Source organism: Silurus meridionalis, chromosome 18 (genome assembly GCF_014805685.1).
Source record: "Silurus meridionalis isolate SWU-2019-XX chromosome 18, ASM1480568v1, whole genome shotgun sequence".
NCBI lineage: Eukaryota > Metazoa > Chordata > Actinopteri > Siluriformes > Siluridae > Silurus > Silurus meridionalis.
The window spans coordinates 1,611,252-1,632,549 of record NC_060901.1 but is presented as its reverse complement, the minus strand read 5'-3'; the positions used below and the strand labels follow the sequence as shown (position 1 = coordinate 1,632,549).

The window sequence follows — 21,298 nt, the reverse complement described above, 5'->3', positions numbered from 1 at the left end:
TTTTGAGACTGTACTCTTTAGATGAACTAATTTGGTTTACAGATGAAATAAAGGAGAATAAAAACATTAGAATTGCTGATAAATACAATAAATAATGTTAATTATATATATATATATATATATGATATTCTATAACTACATAAATAGAAAATATGAATAAATCTTTGCTGTGATCATGGGATTGTATTCATCTCTCTCTCTCTCTCTCTCTCTCTCTCTCTCTCTGTGTGTTTAATGACATGGTAAATATGAACATCGTTCTGCTCGGCTAGAAGATTAGAGAACATTCAGACATACAAACTAACAACGGAAATATCAGGAGGTCAGAGATAACAACTGAATCAACACAATAAAAAAACAACAAAACATCTGAAAAGACAGAAAAAATAAGTTTTTTTAATAAAAAGTAAAATAAATGCATATAGATATTAGTTTGTAGGTGTAACTGTGGGGTTTTCTTTCGAACAGAAAGCAAAAAAAGAAAGTGAATTTAATCAGAAAGCTGGTCTCGAAGCTCCACACATTCTCCTCCTCCTCCTTCGCTCGTTCATTTCCGCAACTCTTCGGAGATGTTCGTGGTTTAATTAGCGCAGTTCGGCGCAGTTCGGCTCCGCTCGGCTGTTTCCGCCGCGCTTCGGCTCTTTTCGGTAGCCATGTTCGGGGGAGAGGCGCCGAGCTCCGTGACTAACACAGAACAACTTCATTCCGCCGGATCGCTTCACCTGGAGGAGTGTTGAGGACGGACCCACACTCACACTCACTCACACACACACACACACACACACACACACACTTACACACACTCTGTGCAGGTGAGTTCCCTCTGTACACCTGGAGTTTGGGATTGAGAGTGAAGTGTTTGTGTTTCAGGGGAAAGTTCAGTCGAGTCCGCGGTGTGGAGAAACAGAGCCGAGACTTTCTCATACCTGCTTTATCGTGTGTGTGTGTGTGTGTGTGTGCGCGCGCGCTTGTTGCTACAAAAGTGTTTTCTGTTTGATACACTGTTGCTGTTTTCTTGTTGAAGGAAGTTTGTAGTTTTCGGGTTACAGTGTTACAGGTTTGTACACACGGGGTGGCAAATCAGGGGCAAGACCCCGGGCTGGGGTGGCACCACGTCATTCTGATCACTGATCTGAAACGACCTACCCCAACAAGCGCGTTTGCTCGCTCGATGACGTCAGTGCGGGGCATTCCTTCGCGTGTCAGGGTTTATAAACACTCACACCACGATGATGGCTGAGGTAAAGGATTGCGGTGCAGTGCTCATCTGCGGGGGTCAATCGGGCAAATCGTTTTGGTTTTGTGCATAACAACGGCGACTTCTGATTTGAGTGTTCTGATTGGATGTAAAATAAAAATGCTGGACAGGCCACGCCCACAAGTGACAAGGCAATGCGACGTGTTTATTTGATAAATCTACAGTTTGGTCGTGTCTAGCTCCGCCCTCGAATCGTAACCATACACCTGGTAACAAATCATGTCCTGTTATTAGTTACAGGTAAATTGTAAAAATCTCCCGCATGGAAATGACAGAAAACGTTAACGCAAGTCTGTAAACAGCAGATGAGCGGAAATAGACGTGTTGAGATATTAAAACGGAACTAAACAAAGTGAACGTTTTTAGAAAAAAAAAAAAAAAACAGGCTGTAAACACAACAGTGTGAGAGTTTTCAGGTGTTCCTCCTTCAGGAAAGTGATTTGACATGATAAACAAGGTGGCAACGCATATTTGAGTGACAGCTGCCAGGTGATGCCACTCATCTGACCACACCCCTTTTGTGTGTTGTTGAGTTATTGTGTGTGTTTGTAATTGCAGGTTTTCCCTGGTGCAGGAGGAATGTGCTGCTTGTGAGTCCCGTGTTATTTATTTGTACAAACTCGTCCTCATCCTGAGAGCACTTTTAGGAAGGTTGTGAACATGGCATCTGGTGGATTCAAGTCAAACGCGGCGACGGATTTTCTGGAGGAATGGAAGGCCAAGCGGGAGAAGATGCGCGCTAAGATGTTGGGGGATATTGCGGCGATCACCACTGCTAACGCCATCACGACCACCGCCAGCAGCGTGAAGGCACCAGAAATGCGATCTGTACCAGACCTCAACAGCTCCAACGGGAATCCAGAGAGGAGCAGCTCTGTGTCTCATACGGTGGCTCGATCGGCTTCATCTTCAGCCCTGACCAGGAGAGGGGATGAGGAACCGCACGTGCACATGGTCCCTGCTCAGGCATCCACGCCTGTAGCACGAGTACCCGACGCCAAGAAATCCTCTGAGAAAATAGCGGAGCCTGGAAGCGCCTCACCATGTCCGGACAGTGACCTGGAGAGTCCCAAAGGGAAGGAGAAGAAGAGTTCAGGGCCCAGCGCTCGCAAAGGGAAAGGTCAGATCGAGAAGAGGAAGCTGCGTGAGAAGCGGCGCTCCACAGGAGTAGTCAGCATCCCGTCCAATGAGGTAAGAGCTGACCTGGACCTGCAATCCGATGTCAAGGCTCAAAGTGGCTTTCTTTGCTTTTCATCCAAATGAAGATAAAGGTAGCAGAGGGTTAAGGGGTGGTTAGGAGGGGTCAAGGCGGTGGTCAAGGGGCAGTTAGGAGGGGTCAAGGGAGTGGTTAAGGGACGGTTAAGAGAGGTCAAGGGGGTGGTTTAGGGGCGGTTGGGAGGGGTATAAGGGGTAGTTAGGAGGGGTCAAGGGAGTGGTTAAGGGGCGGTTAGAAGTCCTGTCCAGAGCTGCAGTAATTTTTAAGATCTTGTATTAATGATGGGAGAGTCGGACTGCTGCTCAAAGTCTTCTCCAGCATCTCCCAAAGATTCTAAGTGGGGTGAAGGTCTGGACTCTGTGGTGTTTAATCCATGTGTGAAAATGGTCTCATGCTCCCTGAACTACTCTTTCATGATTTGAGCCTGATGAATCCTGACATGGTCATCTTGAAATCTGCTCGTGCCATCAGGGGAAAAAAATTCAGTATATTCAGGTGGTCAGCTGACCTCCTTCTTTAGGCACGTAATGTTGCTGAACTGAGACCTGACCAACTGAGGCATCCCCAGATCACAGCACTGTCCCCACAGGCTCATACAGTAGACACTGGGCCTGATGGGTGCATCAGTTCAGCTGCCTCTATTCTTACCCTGATGCACCCATCACACTGGAACAGGGTCAATCTCGGCTCATCAGATCACATGACCTTCTTCCATTGGTCCAGAGTCCAATCTTTATGCTCCCTAGCAAATTGAATCTTTTTTCTGATTAGCGTCACTGCTAAGTGGTTTTCTGAAGCTACACCGCTGTTTATTCCCAGTCCCTCGAGTTCCCTTCACATTGTGCGTGTGCAAATGTTCTTACTTTCACTATTAAATATAGTTGTGAGTTCTACTGTTGTTTTTTTCAATTTGATTTCACTAAACGTGTAAGTGATCGCCGTTCACGATCATTCGAGATCTTTTTCCGACCACATTTCTTCCTCGAAGATGATGGTTGTCCACTACCCTTCCAGTTCTCAAAACTGTGCTGGACACTTCTTAATCCAATTTTAGCCGTTTCAGCAAATCTCCTTAGATGTTTCCTTTGTTTGACACAGGTCAGTAATTTGACCCTCCTGAAACAGATGAACATCTTTTCCACGACCACAGGACGTGTCTTCTGACATGGTTAAGAAATGAGAAGCTTCTCACTGCATCAGTTTGGGTTCAATAACTTGTTATCAGCTGAAACATAATCATCATGCAGTAATTATCCAGTCGGAGGCTCTGACCTGTTCGCTTACTTAAATCCAGGGGTGACTTTGTTTTTGGACGTGCAGTGGATAGAATCCATTTTAGTGTCTTCTCCAAGAACAATGCTTTAGAACTGTGAAAAAACTCAACATACTGCATAAATAACTGCTAACAAAAGTGAGTGCACCCTCAGTGATAACAAATTCAACTTTGTGTCACATGCACATTCATACTGAGAGCAGCATGTAGTGCGATGCTTTTTATTCCTGTCCAACATGTAAACATAAAAACAGAAATACAGTAAATAAACGTAAATAAGTGTGTTAAAAATATACGCTGAACTATAAACTATGAAAATACAGTTAAGAGAATATTATTTATTTATATACACACACACACACACACACACACACACACACACACACACACACACGGAAAAACAAAACATTATATATATCTATTATAGGTGAATGAAACAGAAAGGAACAGATGTGTGTAGAACAGATACTGACAGAAGTACAGAATAAAGTGTCCCAGCTGATAACAGCTGTATGTGGTGTAAACATGTAAATCCATATGTTCTGTTCCTTATGTTCATGTTCTTGTCTGCTTATCAGAAGCGTACAAATGTGTGTATCATGTTTTAGAGCAGTTACAATGTGGTGTTTGGGTCGATTCTCTCATCCTGACCTCTGGATGTTCTACATGGACCTCGTGGTAAAGAGTCTCTGAGGATTTGAGAATTAGAATTGTTTCTCATCACAAAGATGCCGAGTCTGTAAGAAGATCAGTATCACCCTGAAACTGAGTTACAGTACAGTGGTCAGGGTCATACAGAGGTTTTCTGAGACGGGTTCCACTCAGAACAGACCTCACAAGGGTCCATCAGAGAAGTCGAGTCCTCGTGCTGTGTCTCAGGTGCAGACTCATGAGTGCAGCAGCACTGCTTTAGAGGTTGCAGAAGCAGAAGATCCACTCGTCAGTGCCCAGACCGTACGCCAAACACTGCAACAAGTCGGTTTGCAGCCCGTCGTCCAAGAAGGAGCTTCTTCTGAAGCTGCTCACAAGAAAACCCACAAACAGTTTGCTGAAGACGACCTGATCCAGAGCAGGAGTTACTGGAACATGTCCTGTGGTCTGATGACACTGAGAGAAACTTGTTTGGCTCAGATGGTGTTCAGCATGAAATTGGATGGAGAAGCTCCATGTGTGTAACATGCAGAAGCTCCGTGATGTCATTATGGAGGAGCGGACGAGGATCCCAGCACCAACCTGTGCAGCTCTGGTGAATTCCACACCCAGGAGGATTAAAGCAGTGAGATAGCGATGGTGCAACACTCGATATTCACACTTTACACACAGTTTTGACGTGTTCACTGAGGGTGCACTCACTTTAGTTGGCAGTTATTTAGACAATAAAGTCTGTATGATGTTATTTTTAGAGGACAGTAAATCAGCACTGATACACAACCTGCACACGGACACGCTAATCAGTTATACTTAGATATATGTTAAGTATCGCACCCTGAGAGGATTATACTAATGCTCGCTGTTCTGAGATACTGTGTGTGTGTGTGTGTGTGTGTGTGTATGCCTCTTTCTTTCGTATGTTTTGTGATGTGTCTCCAGATGGTGTTTTATCTAACAAAACTGAGATTTTATTGGTTTTATTAATATCTATCTATCTATCTATCTATCTATCTATCTATCTATCTATCTATCTATCTATCTATCTATCTATCTATCTATCTATCTATCTATCTATCTATCTATCTATCTATCTATCTATATAGTTTTCTATAGTCCTCTTTAGTCTGTATTGTCCTCTGTAGTACTCTATAGTCCTGTGTAGTCCTGCATTGTCCTGCAGCATGTATAGTCTCTGCTCTCTGCCTGTTTGATCTCTGATCAGATATAACATTTTATCCCATAATCCACTTTATCAGACGAGAGTTCTGAGAAAATATGAACCTGATTGGAGAAGTTCCATCTCTTCATCACACTCACGTTCCTCCAGCATGCCAGCGTTGATCTGTCCAAAACCAGCTCCAAAAACACAGCGTCCAGAAACACAACATCATCACTCACTGTCTCACTGATCTACACACAACACACTCACACCTATGCTGGTCCAGCCACGAGCACACAACTCCCTGAACACACAATCCTGTCAACACACAACCCTGTGAACACACAACAACCTGAAAACCATAAAAACACACTGCGAATGCACAGCTACCCAAAAACACACCATGAACGCACAAAACCCTGAACACTTATTCCGCTGAATGCACAACGCCTTGAACGCACAACACAGTGAACACACAATCACGTGAATGCACAATGGCATAAACACACACCGCGAATGCACAGCACGTAAAATGCTAAAAAGCATAAAGTCTGCCAATTAAGAAGTCCTGTTAGAATATTGCTTTACGCCTATAGGGCAGGAATGTTGGAATATCAGGTTATTTTAGATCTTTCTAGACCTTTTCTCTTAATCCTGCCAGAATGTGAATTCAGCATGTTTTCCGCCTATAAGGCAGTTTTCATTCCAGAATGCTCGAGTTTTTTTGCTTATACGGCAGTTTTTGTTTAAATATATCAGTTCTCCAGGATTTTGTTCTTACCTACAAGGTGCTTTTTATTAAAAGTATGTCAGTTCTCCAGGTTGGATGCCTATGAGGCACTTTTTGTTAAGATATATCAGTTCCCCAGGTTTTTCTTATGTATAAGGAATTTTATTGGAATAAGTCAGTTCCCCAGATCGGTTGCTTGTAAGGCAGTTTTCATTAGATTGTATGTTTGAATGCAGTTTCTAATGACATTGTGAGTTTTTCGATTATTCTGCCTATAAGGCATATTTATGAGGATGTGTCAGTTCCTCAGCTTTGCTGTTTATTAGTTATTAGTTTTTATTACACTATATGAGTTGCACATGCTTTTTTCTGTACACAGTAGTTTTTCTTTTATTAAATGATGCCTATTTCCCAGGTTTAAGGCAGTTTTTAATCCACTTTGTGAGTTCCCCAGGTTTACTGCCTGTAAGGCACTTTTGATTACAGTGTGAGTTCCCCATGTTTTCTACCTATGAGGTTTTTTGCACTATTCAGTTCCACAGTAACAGCACCTTTAAGGATTTTTACAGTGTTTGAGTTCCCCAGGTTTGCTGCCTATAAGGCAGTTTTTTATTACACTTTGCGAGTTCCCCAGGCCTCTCACATATTTAGCAGTTGATGTTGGACTCAGATCAGCGTGTTCCTCGCCTGTCCACATCCTGTTATTATCTTCTCCTCTGGGGCAGTATTAAGTAGTTTGGGAACTGGGCATGTGCCAGGCTCTAATGTTAGGGTTTCAGAGGGGGATCACACTGTGCCAGGCGAGTACACACATGCCCTACAGTCGCTCTGCAGGCTCACACACACACACACACACCAGGAGAATGAGTGGAGGAACAATTTTCTAATTGTATCAGTTAGCACAGTTTTTTATATATATATATTGTGTATCAACAAAGATCAGGTGTAAGTTGGAGAGAAGAACACTGTGTGTGTGTGTGTTTGCGTGCATGTGTCTACAGATTAAATAAAATAGTTGTGGTTGCAAAGTCAGACCTTTGGACTAATGCGTGTGTGTGTGTGTGTGTGTGTGTGTGTGTGTGTGTGTGTGTGTGTGTGTGTGTGTGTGTTCGTGTACACTTTGTGTTCTCATTTGTTCTCTAACAGTAATGAAGATGAGACTGTCAGTGCAGGAGATTTGAAGTGTGTGTGTGTGTTTGTGTGTGTGTGTGTGTGTGTGTGTGTGTTTGTGTGTTAATGCCCTGCTGTGAATTATGAGTCTCTGGTGGAAAGCAGCTTCTGTCAGCAGAATTTAGGAAAGATTCATATCAACATCAGCAGTTTCACTAATACACGTACACACACACGTATACACACACGTACACACACACACACACACACACACACACACAGATACACACACACAAATACACACACACAGACAGACACACACACACACACACACACACAGATGGACAGTCATTGCTGGGTTTTTTTTACTTTCATATCCATGTCTTTCAACTCACCTCCTAAATTGAGGTGTATATTAGCGTTGTGCTATAAAGTGCTAGCGGTGTTTGACAGTTGTTCGATTTGCAGGCGTTTATATGAAGACAAAATCCCCACATCTGCTTTTATCTGTGTTTCTAGAATTGAAACGTAAATACTTTCAGTCCAATTTACTGTAGAACGTTCTGTAAACTATAAAGAGTCTCAGAGCTGCAGCCTAAGAGGCAGGTTTTAGTGGAGTTTGTATGGTTTTGGTGGAGTTTGTATGAGTTTGGTGGAGTTTGTATGAGTTTGGTGGAGTTTGTATGGTTTTAGTGGAGTTTGTATGGTTTTGGTGGAGTTTGTATGAGTTTGGTGGAGTTTGTATGGTTTTAGTGGGTTTGTATGGTTTTAGTGGGTTTGTATGGTTTTGGTGGGTTTGTATGGTTTGGTGGGTTGTATGAGTTTGTATGAGTTTGGTGGGTTTGTATGGTTTGGTGGGTTTGTATGGTTTTAGTGGAGTTTGTATGGTTTTGGTGGGTTGTATGAGTTTGGTGGGTTTGTATGGTTTTAGTGGGTTTGTATGGTTTTAGTGGGTTTGTATGGTTTTAGTGGAGTTTGTATGGTTTTGGTGGGTTTGTATGGTTTGGTGGGTTGTATGAGTTTGGTGGGTTTGTATGGTTTTGGTGGGTTGTATGAGTTTGGTGGAGTTGTATGGTTTTAGTGGGTTTGTATGGTTTTGGTGGAGTTTGTATGGTTTGGTGGGTTTGTATGAGTTTGGTGGGTTGTATGAGTTTGGTGGAGTTTGTATGAGTTTAGTGGGTTTGTATGGTGGGTTTGTATGGTTTGGTGGGTTTGTATGAGTTTGGTGGGTTTGTATGGTGGAGTTTGTATGAGTTTGGTGGGTTTGTATGAGTTTGGTGGAGTTTGTATGGTGGGTTGTATGGTTTGGTGGGTTTGTATGAGTTTGGTGGGTTTGTATGGTGGGTTGTATGAGTTTGGTGGGTTGTATGGTTTGGTGGGTTTGTATGGTTTTGGTGGGTTTGTATGAGTTTGGTGGGTTTGTATGGTGGGTTGTATGGTTTTGGTGGGTTTGTATGAGTTTGGTGGGTTGTATGGTGGGTTGTATGGTTTTGGTGGGTTTGTATGGTTTTGGTGGAGTTTGTATGGTGGAGTTTGTATGAGTTTGTATGAGTTTGTATGGGTATCTGGAGTATGAACTGTTTCATGGGTTTTATGTAAAGTTGTAAAGGTCTCAGGATGATGAAAGAGTATTGTATGTAGACAACAAGAGTCAGGATGAAACTATATGGGTTATGAATTTAAGAGGCACAAAAAACAGTAACAACAGAAACTTGTATGAAATGTTTAGCCTAATGGGCAGTGTGAGATGGAATCTCATATTTATATGATCTTGTGAGAAGTAGCTTCTGGTGAAGGTAAGCATTTAGAGTTTCTCCTGTAATGCTGTTTCAGGTGGAACCTTGATCACACACTGATCAAATGTGACCATTATATAGGGTTAACATCTTTATTTTAAGGGGCCGTGTTGGGTGGAGTCTTGGGATTAGGATGATCTCACAATCAGAAACTTTTGAGCAGTTTAAGTTGGAATTGTGGATCTTCAGCTGTCATTGGGCAACAGATTATTTTTGAGTTGTATATATGTTTTTTTCACAACCTGTTATCTCTAGCTTTCATGTCATGGGACAAACACACACACACACACACACACACACACACACACACACACACACACACACACACAGAACATGCTTGATCTTATCATATCACATCTTGCTGAAAGAAAGGAGATGGTTTCTCTGTTCCATCCGTGTTCTCAGGGAAAACATCGCTCACAGTGACACGATCCAGTCGTGAGTGTGTGTGAACTGATTTATTTGGATGTTGCTGATTGTTCTCCCTGGTTGGTATCTGAGAGCTGACTGAGGGCTGGGAACCGGAAATGCTCGAATTAGAGAGAAAATCTGGAAAAATCCAGAATAAGAAAAAACAAAACAGATTAAAATTTTTTGAGGTATTCATGATTTATCAGCATCTGTGAATAAAAGATTTATATTTAAAACCATTTATATTTAAACATACAGACAGGTAGGAAGACAGACAGGGAAGAAACAGGCGAGCTGAAAGAGACACGGGCAGACAGACAGGATGGCAGACAGACTATTTGGAAGACAGGCAGACAAACTGATACAAAGACAAATGGGCAGACAGTCTAGTAGAAATACGGATGGACGGACAGACAGATAGCAGGGTGATCAGACAGACGGGTACAAGGACAGATAAGATGGCAGACACTGCTAGTAGACAGATACCCAGACAGACAGCTGGCAGACAGACTATTTGGGAGATAGATAGGCAGGCAGACAGGCAGACAGGCTGGTAGGAGAAAGCAGACTGATGTGTGTGTATGTGTTAATAAATACATATTAACTAAAAAAAACATAACCTGATAATCAGACATGAGATCGGATTGTATGCATGCGATTATATAGATCTATCAGATATCAGAGTCTCACCAGTGCTAACAAGATCAGCTCTAACAGACACGAAAGAAAAATTCACAGATCACACGGTGGTGTGTTTATTCTGAAAACAACGAGTGGATTAAAATAAAGGGGATAGAGTGAGGGGAGAGAGAGAGAGAGAGAGAGAGAGAGAGAGAGAGAGAGAGATGAAAGAGACAAACATATAGAGTGCGACAGATGTAGAAAGTAAAAGAGAGGAAAAGAGAGACAGTAATAACGAGAAAGAGAAAGACTGACAGACAGACTAAGAGAAAGAGAGAGAGCATGACAGACTGACAGACAGAGACAGACAGAGAGACAGACAGAAAGGGAGAGGGACACAGAGAGAGTGGGAGAGAGAGAGAGAGAGAGAGAGAGAGACTGGGAGACAGGGAGACAATCACAGACAGACAGACAGACAGACAGACAGAGAGAGAGAGAGAGAGAGAGAGAGAGAGAGAGAGACAGGTATGTGATGACGTTATCCCAGAGGAATTTGGTGTGTTGATTTGTCCTTGTTTGGAAAAAGGCTCAAACGTGCAGCAGCTCAGTCTGATTACTCATTCTTCACATTCAGTTCAACCACAAAGCCTCATTCCTGACTAACACACACACACACACACACACACACACACACACTCACAGAGGAAGGAAGGAGCTCGACCAGGACTCAGTGACACACTGCTATCGTTTGAAACAGTACAGAAGGGTTGGTAGATCCCCTTCTTCCCCTCAGAGCTTCTGATTGGTCAGAAGATGCTGATTATTTCTCTCTAACTACAGATAGTAGTGCAGCTTTATATTCATATCTCATTGTTTCCACGGTACTGATAATAGACAGATTCAGGATTATTGTTACTGGGGTAAAGTGTGAGTGTACGAGAGTGTAAGAGCATGTGAGAGTGTATGAGTGTGTGTATAAGCGAGTGTGTGAGTGTATGTGAGTGTATGCATGTGTACGAGAGTGTGTGTGTGTACGAGTGTGTGTGTAGGCGAGTGTGTGTGAGCGTGTGTGTATGAGCGCGTGTGAGAGTGTGTGTGAGAGTGGATGTGAGAGTGTGTGAGTGGATATGAGAGTGTGTGAGTGGATGTGAGTGTGTGTAAGACTGTGTGTGTGTATGTTAGAGTGTGTGTGTATTTCAGAGTGTGTGTGAGTGTGAGTGTGTGTGAGTGTGTGTGTGAGAGTGGGTGTGAGAGTGGGTGTGAGTGGGTGTGAGTGGGTGTGAGTGGGTGTGAGTGTGTGTGTGTGTGTGTGAGAGTGGATGTGAGAATGGGTGTGTGTGTGTGAGAGTGGGTGTGAGAGTGTATGAGTGTGTGTGAGAGTGGATGTGAGTGTATGGGAGAGTGTATGAGTGTGTATGAGTGTGTGTGAAAGTGTATGTGAGATTGTATGAGCGTCTAGCTTTTCATCAAAATGGACCAAATCAATTTCTCTTCCTCTGTAGGCGTAAAAAAGTCTAACTCAGATGTATGAACGTGTGCAGAGCTACACACGTGTTTTACCAGTCAAACTCGGCTGTAACAGTTTCCCTCTGAACAACCAATCAGAGGACGGAAAAATGCTGACGCTATTCTGGGCCAGTGATCTGCTCTGTGAGGAGAATCTGAAATCTGATTGGTTAAAGAAACAGAGCTGTTGGTAATATTCTCTATGGTAAAAGTCCAGCAGTACTGATTCTGAAGGCTCTGAGCAGATTAGATTCACATGGCAGCACATAGAAGCTGAAATCTGATTGGACAAAAAATCTAACATCCACGTACACGTACTGAAGCAGTGCAGCCGAGAGAAACACTACCACATGAAGAGAAGAAACTGATGGAGGAAATTTATACAATTTCATGGAACAAATATTAGAATTTATTTTGTAAATGTAGGTCAGAGCTTCTGATAGTGTTTAGACCAGCAGAGAAGAATTTACTGACCCTGACCACCCCAAAGGTCTCTGTGTGTTTGTCTCGGTGTGTGTCTCACTGTGTGTGTGTCTCAGTGTGTGTGTCTCGGTGTGTGTCTCACTGTGTGTGTGTCTCACTGTGTGTGTGTCTCAGTGTGTGTGTCTCAGTGTGTGTGTCTCAGTGTGTGTGTCTCGGTGTGTGTCTCGGTGTGTGTCTCGGTGTGTGTCTCGGTGTGTGTGTGTGTGTGTGTGTGTGTGTGTGAGAGAGAGAAATTGGGAGGTGTTTCTTTTTGCTGTAGTTTCATGTGACATCTGATTTCTTGATTGGTGAGTTTCTCAGCACAGTGTTTAATATTCAGGTAGATACACACACACACACACACACACACACACACACACACACATGCTACATGACAGTGCTGTTTTTAAATTCATTGCTCAGAACTGCAAGTTAAACTGTAGATATCTTCACATTTTTAATTATACACACACACAGACTTTCTTTTTCGGGTGTGTGTGTGTGTGTGTGTGTGTGTGTGTCTGTGTGTCTGTGTGTTATTAATGCATTCTCCAGCTCAGCCACAATAGTTCAGACATAGACACACCCATGACTTCAAACACACATTTCCTGCTCGGTGTGTGCTTCACACACACACACACACACACACACACACACACACACACACACACACACCCATACACACATTCACACATAACACAAACACATTAGCATAGCAATGGTTGACCTGCTCTCCTTCACACATCACCCACATTTACATATAAATAAGAAACCAAACTTGGATCTTTATCTCTTACACTGTCTCTTACACACACACATTCAAGCACACACATACACAGTGTGTGAAAGTGTGTGTGCATGAGAGTGTGTATGTGTGTTTGTTTGCGTGCAAGCGAGTGTTTGGCGTGAGTGTGTGTGAGAGAGAGTGTGTATGCGTGTGTGTGTGCGCGTGAGAATGAGTGTGTATGCGTGTGTGTGTGCGTGTCTGTGCGTGTGAGTGTGTGCATGTGTGCGTGTGTGAGTGTGTGCGTGTGTGTCTGTGTGTGCGTGTGTGAGTGTGGGCGTGCATGTCTGTGCGTGTGTGAGTGTGTGTGTGAGTGTGTGTGTGTGTGTGTGTGTGTGTGTGTGCGATCTCTGACTCTAGTTTTGGGTGATTTAAGTTTCTTTTGCTTTTGTCCGAACAAGGAGTTGTTGTTCAGAGACACTCTCACAGCTCATTCTCACATTCTTCTCATCGTTAAGACTTACTGGTCCAGGTATTGACCACACCCACAGGTTGACCACACCCACACATTGACCACACCCACTGACTGTCTATGCCAAGTAATTGACCACACACCCAATGACTTGTCACACCCACTGATTGAATATGCATACTGCCTGAGCATAAATGTTGCCTTATCACTACCAGTGACATGTGTGGATTGACCACGCCCACTGTCCGACCACGCCCATTTTCTGGCCACACATGCTGAAAAACCAAAAATCATACCCACTGATTGACCACACTTACTGGTACACTATACCTTCGGACTGAATGCAGCCACACCCACTGACTAAATATGCATTTCGATTGGACACAATAGTTGATTGAACACTACCAGTGACTGACTACATGTGCAGATTGACCACACACACTGTCTGACCACGCCCATTTTCTGGCCACATACGCTAATTGTTTTACACTAATTAGAATACTGAACAGGCCACACCCACCAGCCCTGAGAGTACCAGTGAGTGAGTACACGCCCACAGTAATATGTCTAACACAAGCTAGCTTATAGCATTCTGAATCCCATCATCCCTCGTTCCTGTTGGTCTCCACTGTTCCTTTGCTTTGCATTTCCATAATAATTTCATTCTCGATCATGGCGTTCACGCGATGCTAATCTGATGGCTACGCGTTTTCTGTCAGAATTAGCCTCGTATCTGATTTTCACTATGGAACATCTTGTGCATGAATACAGGGGGTTGGTTTGATTCACCGTTACCCCTCAGGCTCGTGAAGCTCCGCCCCATCTGTCCCGCTTGAACTCCCCCTGTCCCGGGGCGAGTGGGTTTACGGCTCTCAGATGTCGGGTAATATCCGAGGAATAATCTGAATCTAATTAGAGGCGATTTCTTCCCCCGGCAGCTCAGCAGGGATCAGCCTTAGATTCAATATCACGCTGTAACCCAGGCGTTTCTCCACATAATGAAAAGCGTCGTATCGAAACACATTCACCGAGTCCATTTCTCCGCTCCATCACACGCTAATCTGTCTCTCACGTCTCCTGCAGACCCCCACCCGCCCTCCAGAAATCACCGCCATGATGAATTATACACCAAACAACAAGCCTTTTTGTGCAGAAACATCTTCCACATTTATTTGTATTTATATTGAGCACCACTCTTCTGGGAAGATGTTCCTCTAGATTAAGTGGAGATTCGTTCATCTACAACAGTGTTAGTAAAGTCAGGTACTGATTGTAAGGAGGTGTGAAGGTGAGGTCTTCAATAGGTTCGGAGCTGTGTAGCATGAGATCTTCCACCAAATCCTGCGCATGTAGAGCAGATCTTCATGGAGCTGGTTTTGGTCACTGGAGCATTGTGATGCTGGAGACATTTTGGAGAAGAACCATATGACTGGAAAAGTCAGGTGTCCCAGTGCTTTTGTCCACACACGTGTTCATATAGATGTTCTGACTCGAGACGTTTTATATAGAATGGTAAATGTGTGGTGAAAGTGATGAAGGATATCATGATGACCAGATGTTTGATGGTGTTCTCCTTTCAGCTCTTTCTGAAACTCACCGCTTCTCTTTATTTTATTTTCTGTTGGAATGAACTGCCCCATCTGCAGCGCATCAGTCACACTCACTGCACCCCATGCTGTGTGTGTGTGTGTGTGTGTGTGTGTGTGTGTGTGTGTGTGTGTGTGTGTGTGTGTGAGAAGCTTTCCCTGGAGAACGCTCATCTGAAGTGAAGGTGTGCGGTGAAGCGCAGAGCTGATTTTGAAGGTTTGGATGAAACCCGTCTTCCCCCCGTTCTGTGCAGTTCAGAGCTCCTGCTGCATTTGTTCATTTTATTTTTCCTTCTTCACTTTAAAACCTGCTCTGGTTTCAGCAGGACGTTTTCTAGATGTGGAGAAAGTGATATTTGTGACTCTATAACGGAGTGTGATGGAGAGAAGAACTGGAAATGATCCAAACAGGGTTCCCTCAGCATTCCCCTGATCTCTCAGCGTTCCCTGTTCCCTCAGCGTTCCTCTGTTCCTCAGCATTCCCTGTCCCCTTAGCGTTCCTCTGTTCCCTCAGCATTCCCTGTCCCCTTAGCGTTCCTCTGTTCCCTCAGCATTCCCTGTCCCCTTAGCGTTCCTCTGTTCCCTCAGCATTCCCTGTTTCCTCAGCGTTCCTCTGTTCCCTCAGCATTCCCTGTCCCCTTAGCGTTCCTCTGTTCCCTCAGCATTCCCTGTCCCCTTAGCGTTCCTCTGTTCCCTCAGCATTCCCTGTCCCCTTAGCGTTCCTCTGTTCCCTCAGCATTCCCTGTTTCCTCAGCGTTCCTCTGTTCCCTCAGCATTCCCTGTCCCCTTTAGCGTTCCTCTGTTCCCTCAGCATTCCCTGTTTCCTCAGCGTTCCTCTGTTCCCTCAGCATTCCTTGTCCCCTTAGCGTTCCTCTGTTCCCTCAGCATTCCCTGTCCCCTTAGCGTTCCTCTGTTCCCTCAGCGTTCCTCGAGATCCCCCGGTGCTTGATGTGGATCTGAATAAGAAAATATTATCTTTTAAATTCATTGTGTGTGTGTGTGTGTGTGTGTGTGTGTGTGTGTGTGTGTTTTGGGTCAGTGTGTGTTTAATGATCAAGACTATCAAGTCTATCAGGAGTGTGTCTGCTGTCTTGTACACACGTGTATATACACACACATACACACACACACACACGTGCGTACACACACACACACACGTGCGTACACACACACACACACGTGCGTACACACACACACACACACACACACACACACACACACACACACACACACACGTACGTACACACACACACACACACACACACACACACACACACACACACACACACTTCTGCATGTTAATGTGTTTCCTGTGTTCGCTTTATTCACGCTCATTAGACTTACATTGTAAACTGGCGGGTTTCCGGAGCGCCCCCTGCTGACTGTGAGCATTTCTACTCTACTGCATTATACTGCTAATAATAATCATATTTATTGTTTTTTTTCTCTGTTATTTTGGATTGGTGAAACCTTTTTGCTGTAAAATGGAGATATATTTGTTAGTGAACGTTGTGTGTGTGTGTGTGTGTGTGTGTGTGTGCGTGCATGCCGTGTTTGGCCAGTCGTGTCCTGTTTATACAGAGCGAAGTCTCCTGAGCTTAATGCTGACTAAAACACTCGTCTGTAACTGTGTAAACAGGAAGTGTAAAGAATGTGAAGTCTGCATTTTTCTCCTCCGTCCTCCCTCCGTCTCCGTCTTGGTCTTTATACGGATGATATATTTCTCGGATAAAGCCTATTTGATTGTAGGACTTTGGTTCCTTGTGGGCGTGGCCTTTATATAGTATTTTAAATCATATAGTCCTATATTAGAATCGATATTTACACTGGACTCATTTCATCTTCCATGTTGAAAGTGAGATCTGGGGGAATGAAGGTCCCCTCGGAGCTGTAGGAATGGTCAGAGGACACCAACACCAGCCAATGCTGTGGCTTCGGTACCTCATGTATTTATTGCATGAAGAGCAAAGTTCACTTTTCACTGGTATCGTACTTTCTAGTTCTCAGGGTTCTTTATATATCTCATCTACCACTTCTCATGTTCCCTGGTTGCCATGTTCCCTAGTTTCATGATTTTCCTGCTTATTGTCTTTACTATCCTCCTCTTTTCCTAGTTTTTATTTATTGGTCTTTGTTTAGTTTTGATAGTTGAATTCTTTGCCATCAGCCCCCACCCCTCCATGACCCACGTCCCCAGTGTACACTCTCTTTATCTACTAATTCCTATGTTTTTAATATACACAATACGTTTGTGTACATCTGACCATAATACAGGTGTCCTGTACATACACCATCCCCTAGATTAATCTTTCTTTCTTTCTTTCTTTCTTTCTTTCTTTCTTTCTTTCTTTCTTTCTTTCTTTCTTTCTTTCTTTCTTTCTTTCTTTCCTTAAAAAAGCTATACATTGAATGAATAAGTGATTAATGCACATGCACGCAGGTTACTGGGATTCTGAAATCTTTACACCAGCTGTGGAAACACAGTGAACTGGAAACAGGATTTGTGCTGGTCTACGCTGGTATTTTATTTATTTTTTATTTTTTTTACAGTTTTTACAGTTCTCCTCTCACAGTACTGTATAATCAAAGTATACAATAGGTTTACTGGTCGGCGCTATCTTGGGTTTTGTGTCTTGTGTTGTCTTGTGTTGTCTTGTGTTGTCGGTCTGCACTGTTTGCACTTGATGCACTTAACATAGCTTGTGTTGTGTTGTAGCTCTATGTTGTTGTTTACTGTAGCACCAGGGTTCTGAAGGAACGTTGTCTGTTTTGACTGTGTACTGTGTATTGTGTACCACTGTGTATAGTAGAAATGACAATAAAAGCCACTTGACTTATTTATGATGTACATGTAATACCGGGAATCGCCACTTGGTGGCAGCACGTGCCACAGAGCAGTGTTTGGACCCCTCGGATCGCAACATCCGGCTGTAGTCTTGTTGCTTTTCCTTTTTTCATTTGTGTTTCTCTGACATCCCTTTAATGATTATCTAATGATTTTAATCATTAATCTACCATTCCGTCATCCCTCATTCCTACATCCTTCTTCCCTCATTTCTACTTCCTTCATCTGTCTTTTCCCCTTTACCCCTCTTACCTCATTCCTACTTCCTTCATCCCTCATTCTTGCATCTTTCATCTCTTATTTTAACTTCTTTCATCTCTTGTTCTAACTTCCGTCATCCCTCATTCCTTCTTCCTTCATCCCTCGTGGTTCATGGTTCTGTTTGTTTTGCTGCATTTGCCTGCCTTCTTGTTTACACTTCTTTGACTTTAAATGGCATTAAATCTCGGATATAATCAAAAAAAGGTTGAAGGTTGGATCAGTAGATTCCTGCCAATGCTGGGATTCAAACCCACAACCACTGGTCACTAGGTTATGAGATGGTGGGAGTTCCTCAATGTTCCTGCCACCAGGGGGCAGTGTGATCACAGAAAAAAACTTCAGGGAGTCAGGATTGTTTTAAATTGTTCACTGTAATAAAGAGAATAAAATACATTGAATTATAAATGTGTGTGTGTGTGTGTGTGTGTGTGTGTGTGTGTGTGTGTGTGTGTGTGTGTGCAGAGTTTGGACGAACTGGATGATGATGATGGAGATAAGGAGAAGAAGAGCGAGGAAGAGCTCACACAGCAAAACACTGTGCAGAACGAGTCCATGACTTCTGATCTCGGAGCCGGACATGCACAGGTGTGTGTGTGTGTGTGTGTGTGTGTGTGTGTGTGTGTGTGTGTGTGTGTGTGTGTGAGAGAGATTTTCTGTCTCGGCTTGTCTCCATGTGGTTCTGTTTAAACAGCTTTACTTTTCTGTTCTCATTCTGCCATATAAGGAAAACACACAGTGCTGAACATTCCACAGCATCTTCTACCCTGCTGTGTGTGTGTGTGTGTGTGTGTGTGTGTGTGTGTGTGTGTGTGTGTGTGTGTGTGTGTGTCAGTTTCTGTATGTATGGGTTTAAATGTGCTTATGTGAGAAGTGTGTGTGTGCGTGTGTGTGTGTGTGTGTGTGTGTGTGTGTGTCTTTGCCACCTCGCTGCGTCCATTTGCATTTTTAATTAGCACCTTTTCACTCTTAGATTGGCCTAGCTGTGAGGAGTTTCTCCCTCTTTCTCTCTCTCTCTCTCTCTCACACACACAAAAGAAACTAAATCTATTAAAATAAAAGCAAAGAAAGCTTCTAAGGTTTCTTTATACAATTATCCTCAACACAACAGAATTTATTATATATTTAATTTGTGGTCAGAATTATCAAGTGGATAAAACAGGGATAGAGCAGTCATTACAGGAAGATAGAGCAGTCTATTACAGGGGGATAGAGCAGTCATTACAGAAAGAGAGAGATGTCTATAACCATAAAGACTGTATAAGACTGCAGAAAGAACATCACTTATAATCTTATACTCCAGTGCTCATGTTAGTTCTCACTCTCCAGTGTTCTGTATTGTTGAAAGATTTATGATCACACTCTTGATGTCACCCAAATGAGGATGAGGTTCCCCTTTTGAGTCTGGTTCCTCTCAAGGTTTCTTCCTCATAACATCTAAGGGAGTTTTTCCTTGCCACAGACGCCACGGCTGCTCATCAGGGACAAATTCACACCATTCACCTTAACTGTTGATTTCTGTAAAGCTGCTTTGAGACGATGTGTGTTGTGAAAAGCGCAATACAATTAAACCTGACTTGACTATTACAGGGGATAGAGCAGTCATTACAGGAGGATAGAAGCGGAAAGTACAGGGGGATAGGATAAATAACTACTTGGGGATAGAGCAGTAACTACAGTGGGATAGAGCAGTCATTACAGGAGGATAGAGCAGTCTATTACAGGGGGATAGAGCAGTCATTACAGGAGGATAGAGCAGTCATTACAGGAGGATAGAGCAGTCATTACAGGGGGATAGAGCAGTCTATTACAGGGGGATAGAGCAGTCATTACAGGGGGATAGAGCAGTCATTACAGGAGGATAGAGCAGTCATTACAGGGGGATAGAGCAGTCTATTACAGGAGGATAGAGCAGTCATTACAGGAGGATAGAGCAGTCATTACAGGAGGATAGAGCAGTCATTACAGGGGGATAGAGCAGTCATTACAGGAGGATAGAGCAGTCATTACAGGAGGATAGAGCAGTCATTACAGGAGGATAGGAGCGGAAAGTACAGGGGGATAGGATAAATAACTACTTGGGGATAGAGCCGTAACTACAGTGGGATAGAGCAGTCACTACAAGGAGATAAAAGTTTTAGATTAGGAGGATGTCGGGAGATTGGAGTGGTTCTGTTTTTAATCAGCTTTTTTCCTTTTGAGATTTGAAGGTTAAACACACACCTATGAATATCATTTATTTTTACTCAGTGTGCATGTGATTTACTGAAGATTAGACATGAATAATGCATCAGAACACACACACACACACACACACACACACACACACACACACACACACACACACTTCTGAATTTAGACGCTGTACACACTTGATCTCACTTCACTTCAGTGGCTTCTGTTTGAACTCAACCTCCATCTCATTAAAAATCTTTTACACTCAATTTATCTTCAAATTGGCGCGTGTTTCACTCATCCTGCTGAAATATCACGTCCGATACGTTCACGTTTTATTTAGTATTTAAAAACATTCTGCGTCAAAATTCCCTTTAATTTCATTTCCTCTTCACTGTCACAAGTAGTTTTTCCTCATAAACCCCCTAATACCCCCCACACACACACAGTTTGGATTGGGTGCACAAAAGGTACTTTATGAAATCAAAGCATGACACGGTGAACATCATTACACACACACACACACACGCACGCACGCACACACACAAAGTGAAATAAATGGAGCGAGGAAAGAAATAAAATAAAGAATGAAAAAGGAAAAATAATTAATCAGAACAGGAGGAGAAACAGAAAGAAATTAGGAGAAAAAAGAGAAATCCAAGAAATAATGAAGGAGCAGATGAGGGAAATTAAAGGAATGTGGAGGAAAAGAAGAACAGAGTAAATTAACTACAGCACCAAAAAATAATAATAATAGTTTTAGCCTCAATCACAGTCTCTCTCTCTCTCTCTCTCTCTCTCTCTCTCCCCCAGGCTTTAAGGAAGAAAAAAAACTGAAATGTCATCTTTTATTGAAATTTCACTCTATTTATTCCCCCCCCTTTTTTTCCTCTAGGACACGGTGAGAACGGGTAGTGGCCGCCAAAAAGGTACAAACTCTCTCTCTTACACACACACACACACACACACACACACACACACACACAATCATGAGCTTCCTGGTGCTTTTAACCACAATACTTTTTTAAACTGCTGGAATTTCACA

At 43.1% G+C, this 21,298-nt stretch overlaps 1 protein-coding gene across 1 annotated transcript in view; it reads left to right on the top strand.

Moving 5' to 3' along the window:
• Positions 1 to 436: 436 nt before the first annotated feature.
• pawr (PRKC, apoptosis, WT1, regulator) overlaps positions 437 to 21,298 on the top strand; it is a 25,564-nt gene continuing 4,702 nt past the window's right edge. The window contains exons 1-4 of the mRNA XM_046872656.1: positions 437 to 812; positions 1,817 to 2,449; positions 18,544 to 18,666; positions 21,149 to 21,181. Of these exons, the coding sequence (XP_046728612.1) occupies positions 1,919 to 2,449; positions 18,544 to 18,666; positions 21,149 to 21,181 (687 nt within the window). The 5' untranslated portion in view covers positions 437 to 812; positions 1,817 to 1,918. The remainder of the gene's footprint in view (positions 813 to 1,816; positions 2,450 to 18,543; positions 18,667 to 21,148; positions 21,182 to 21,298) is intronic.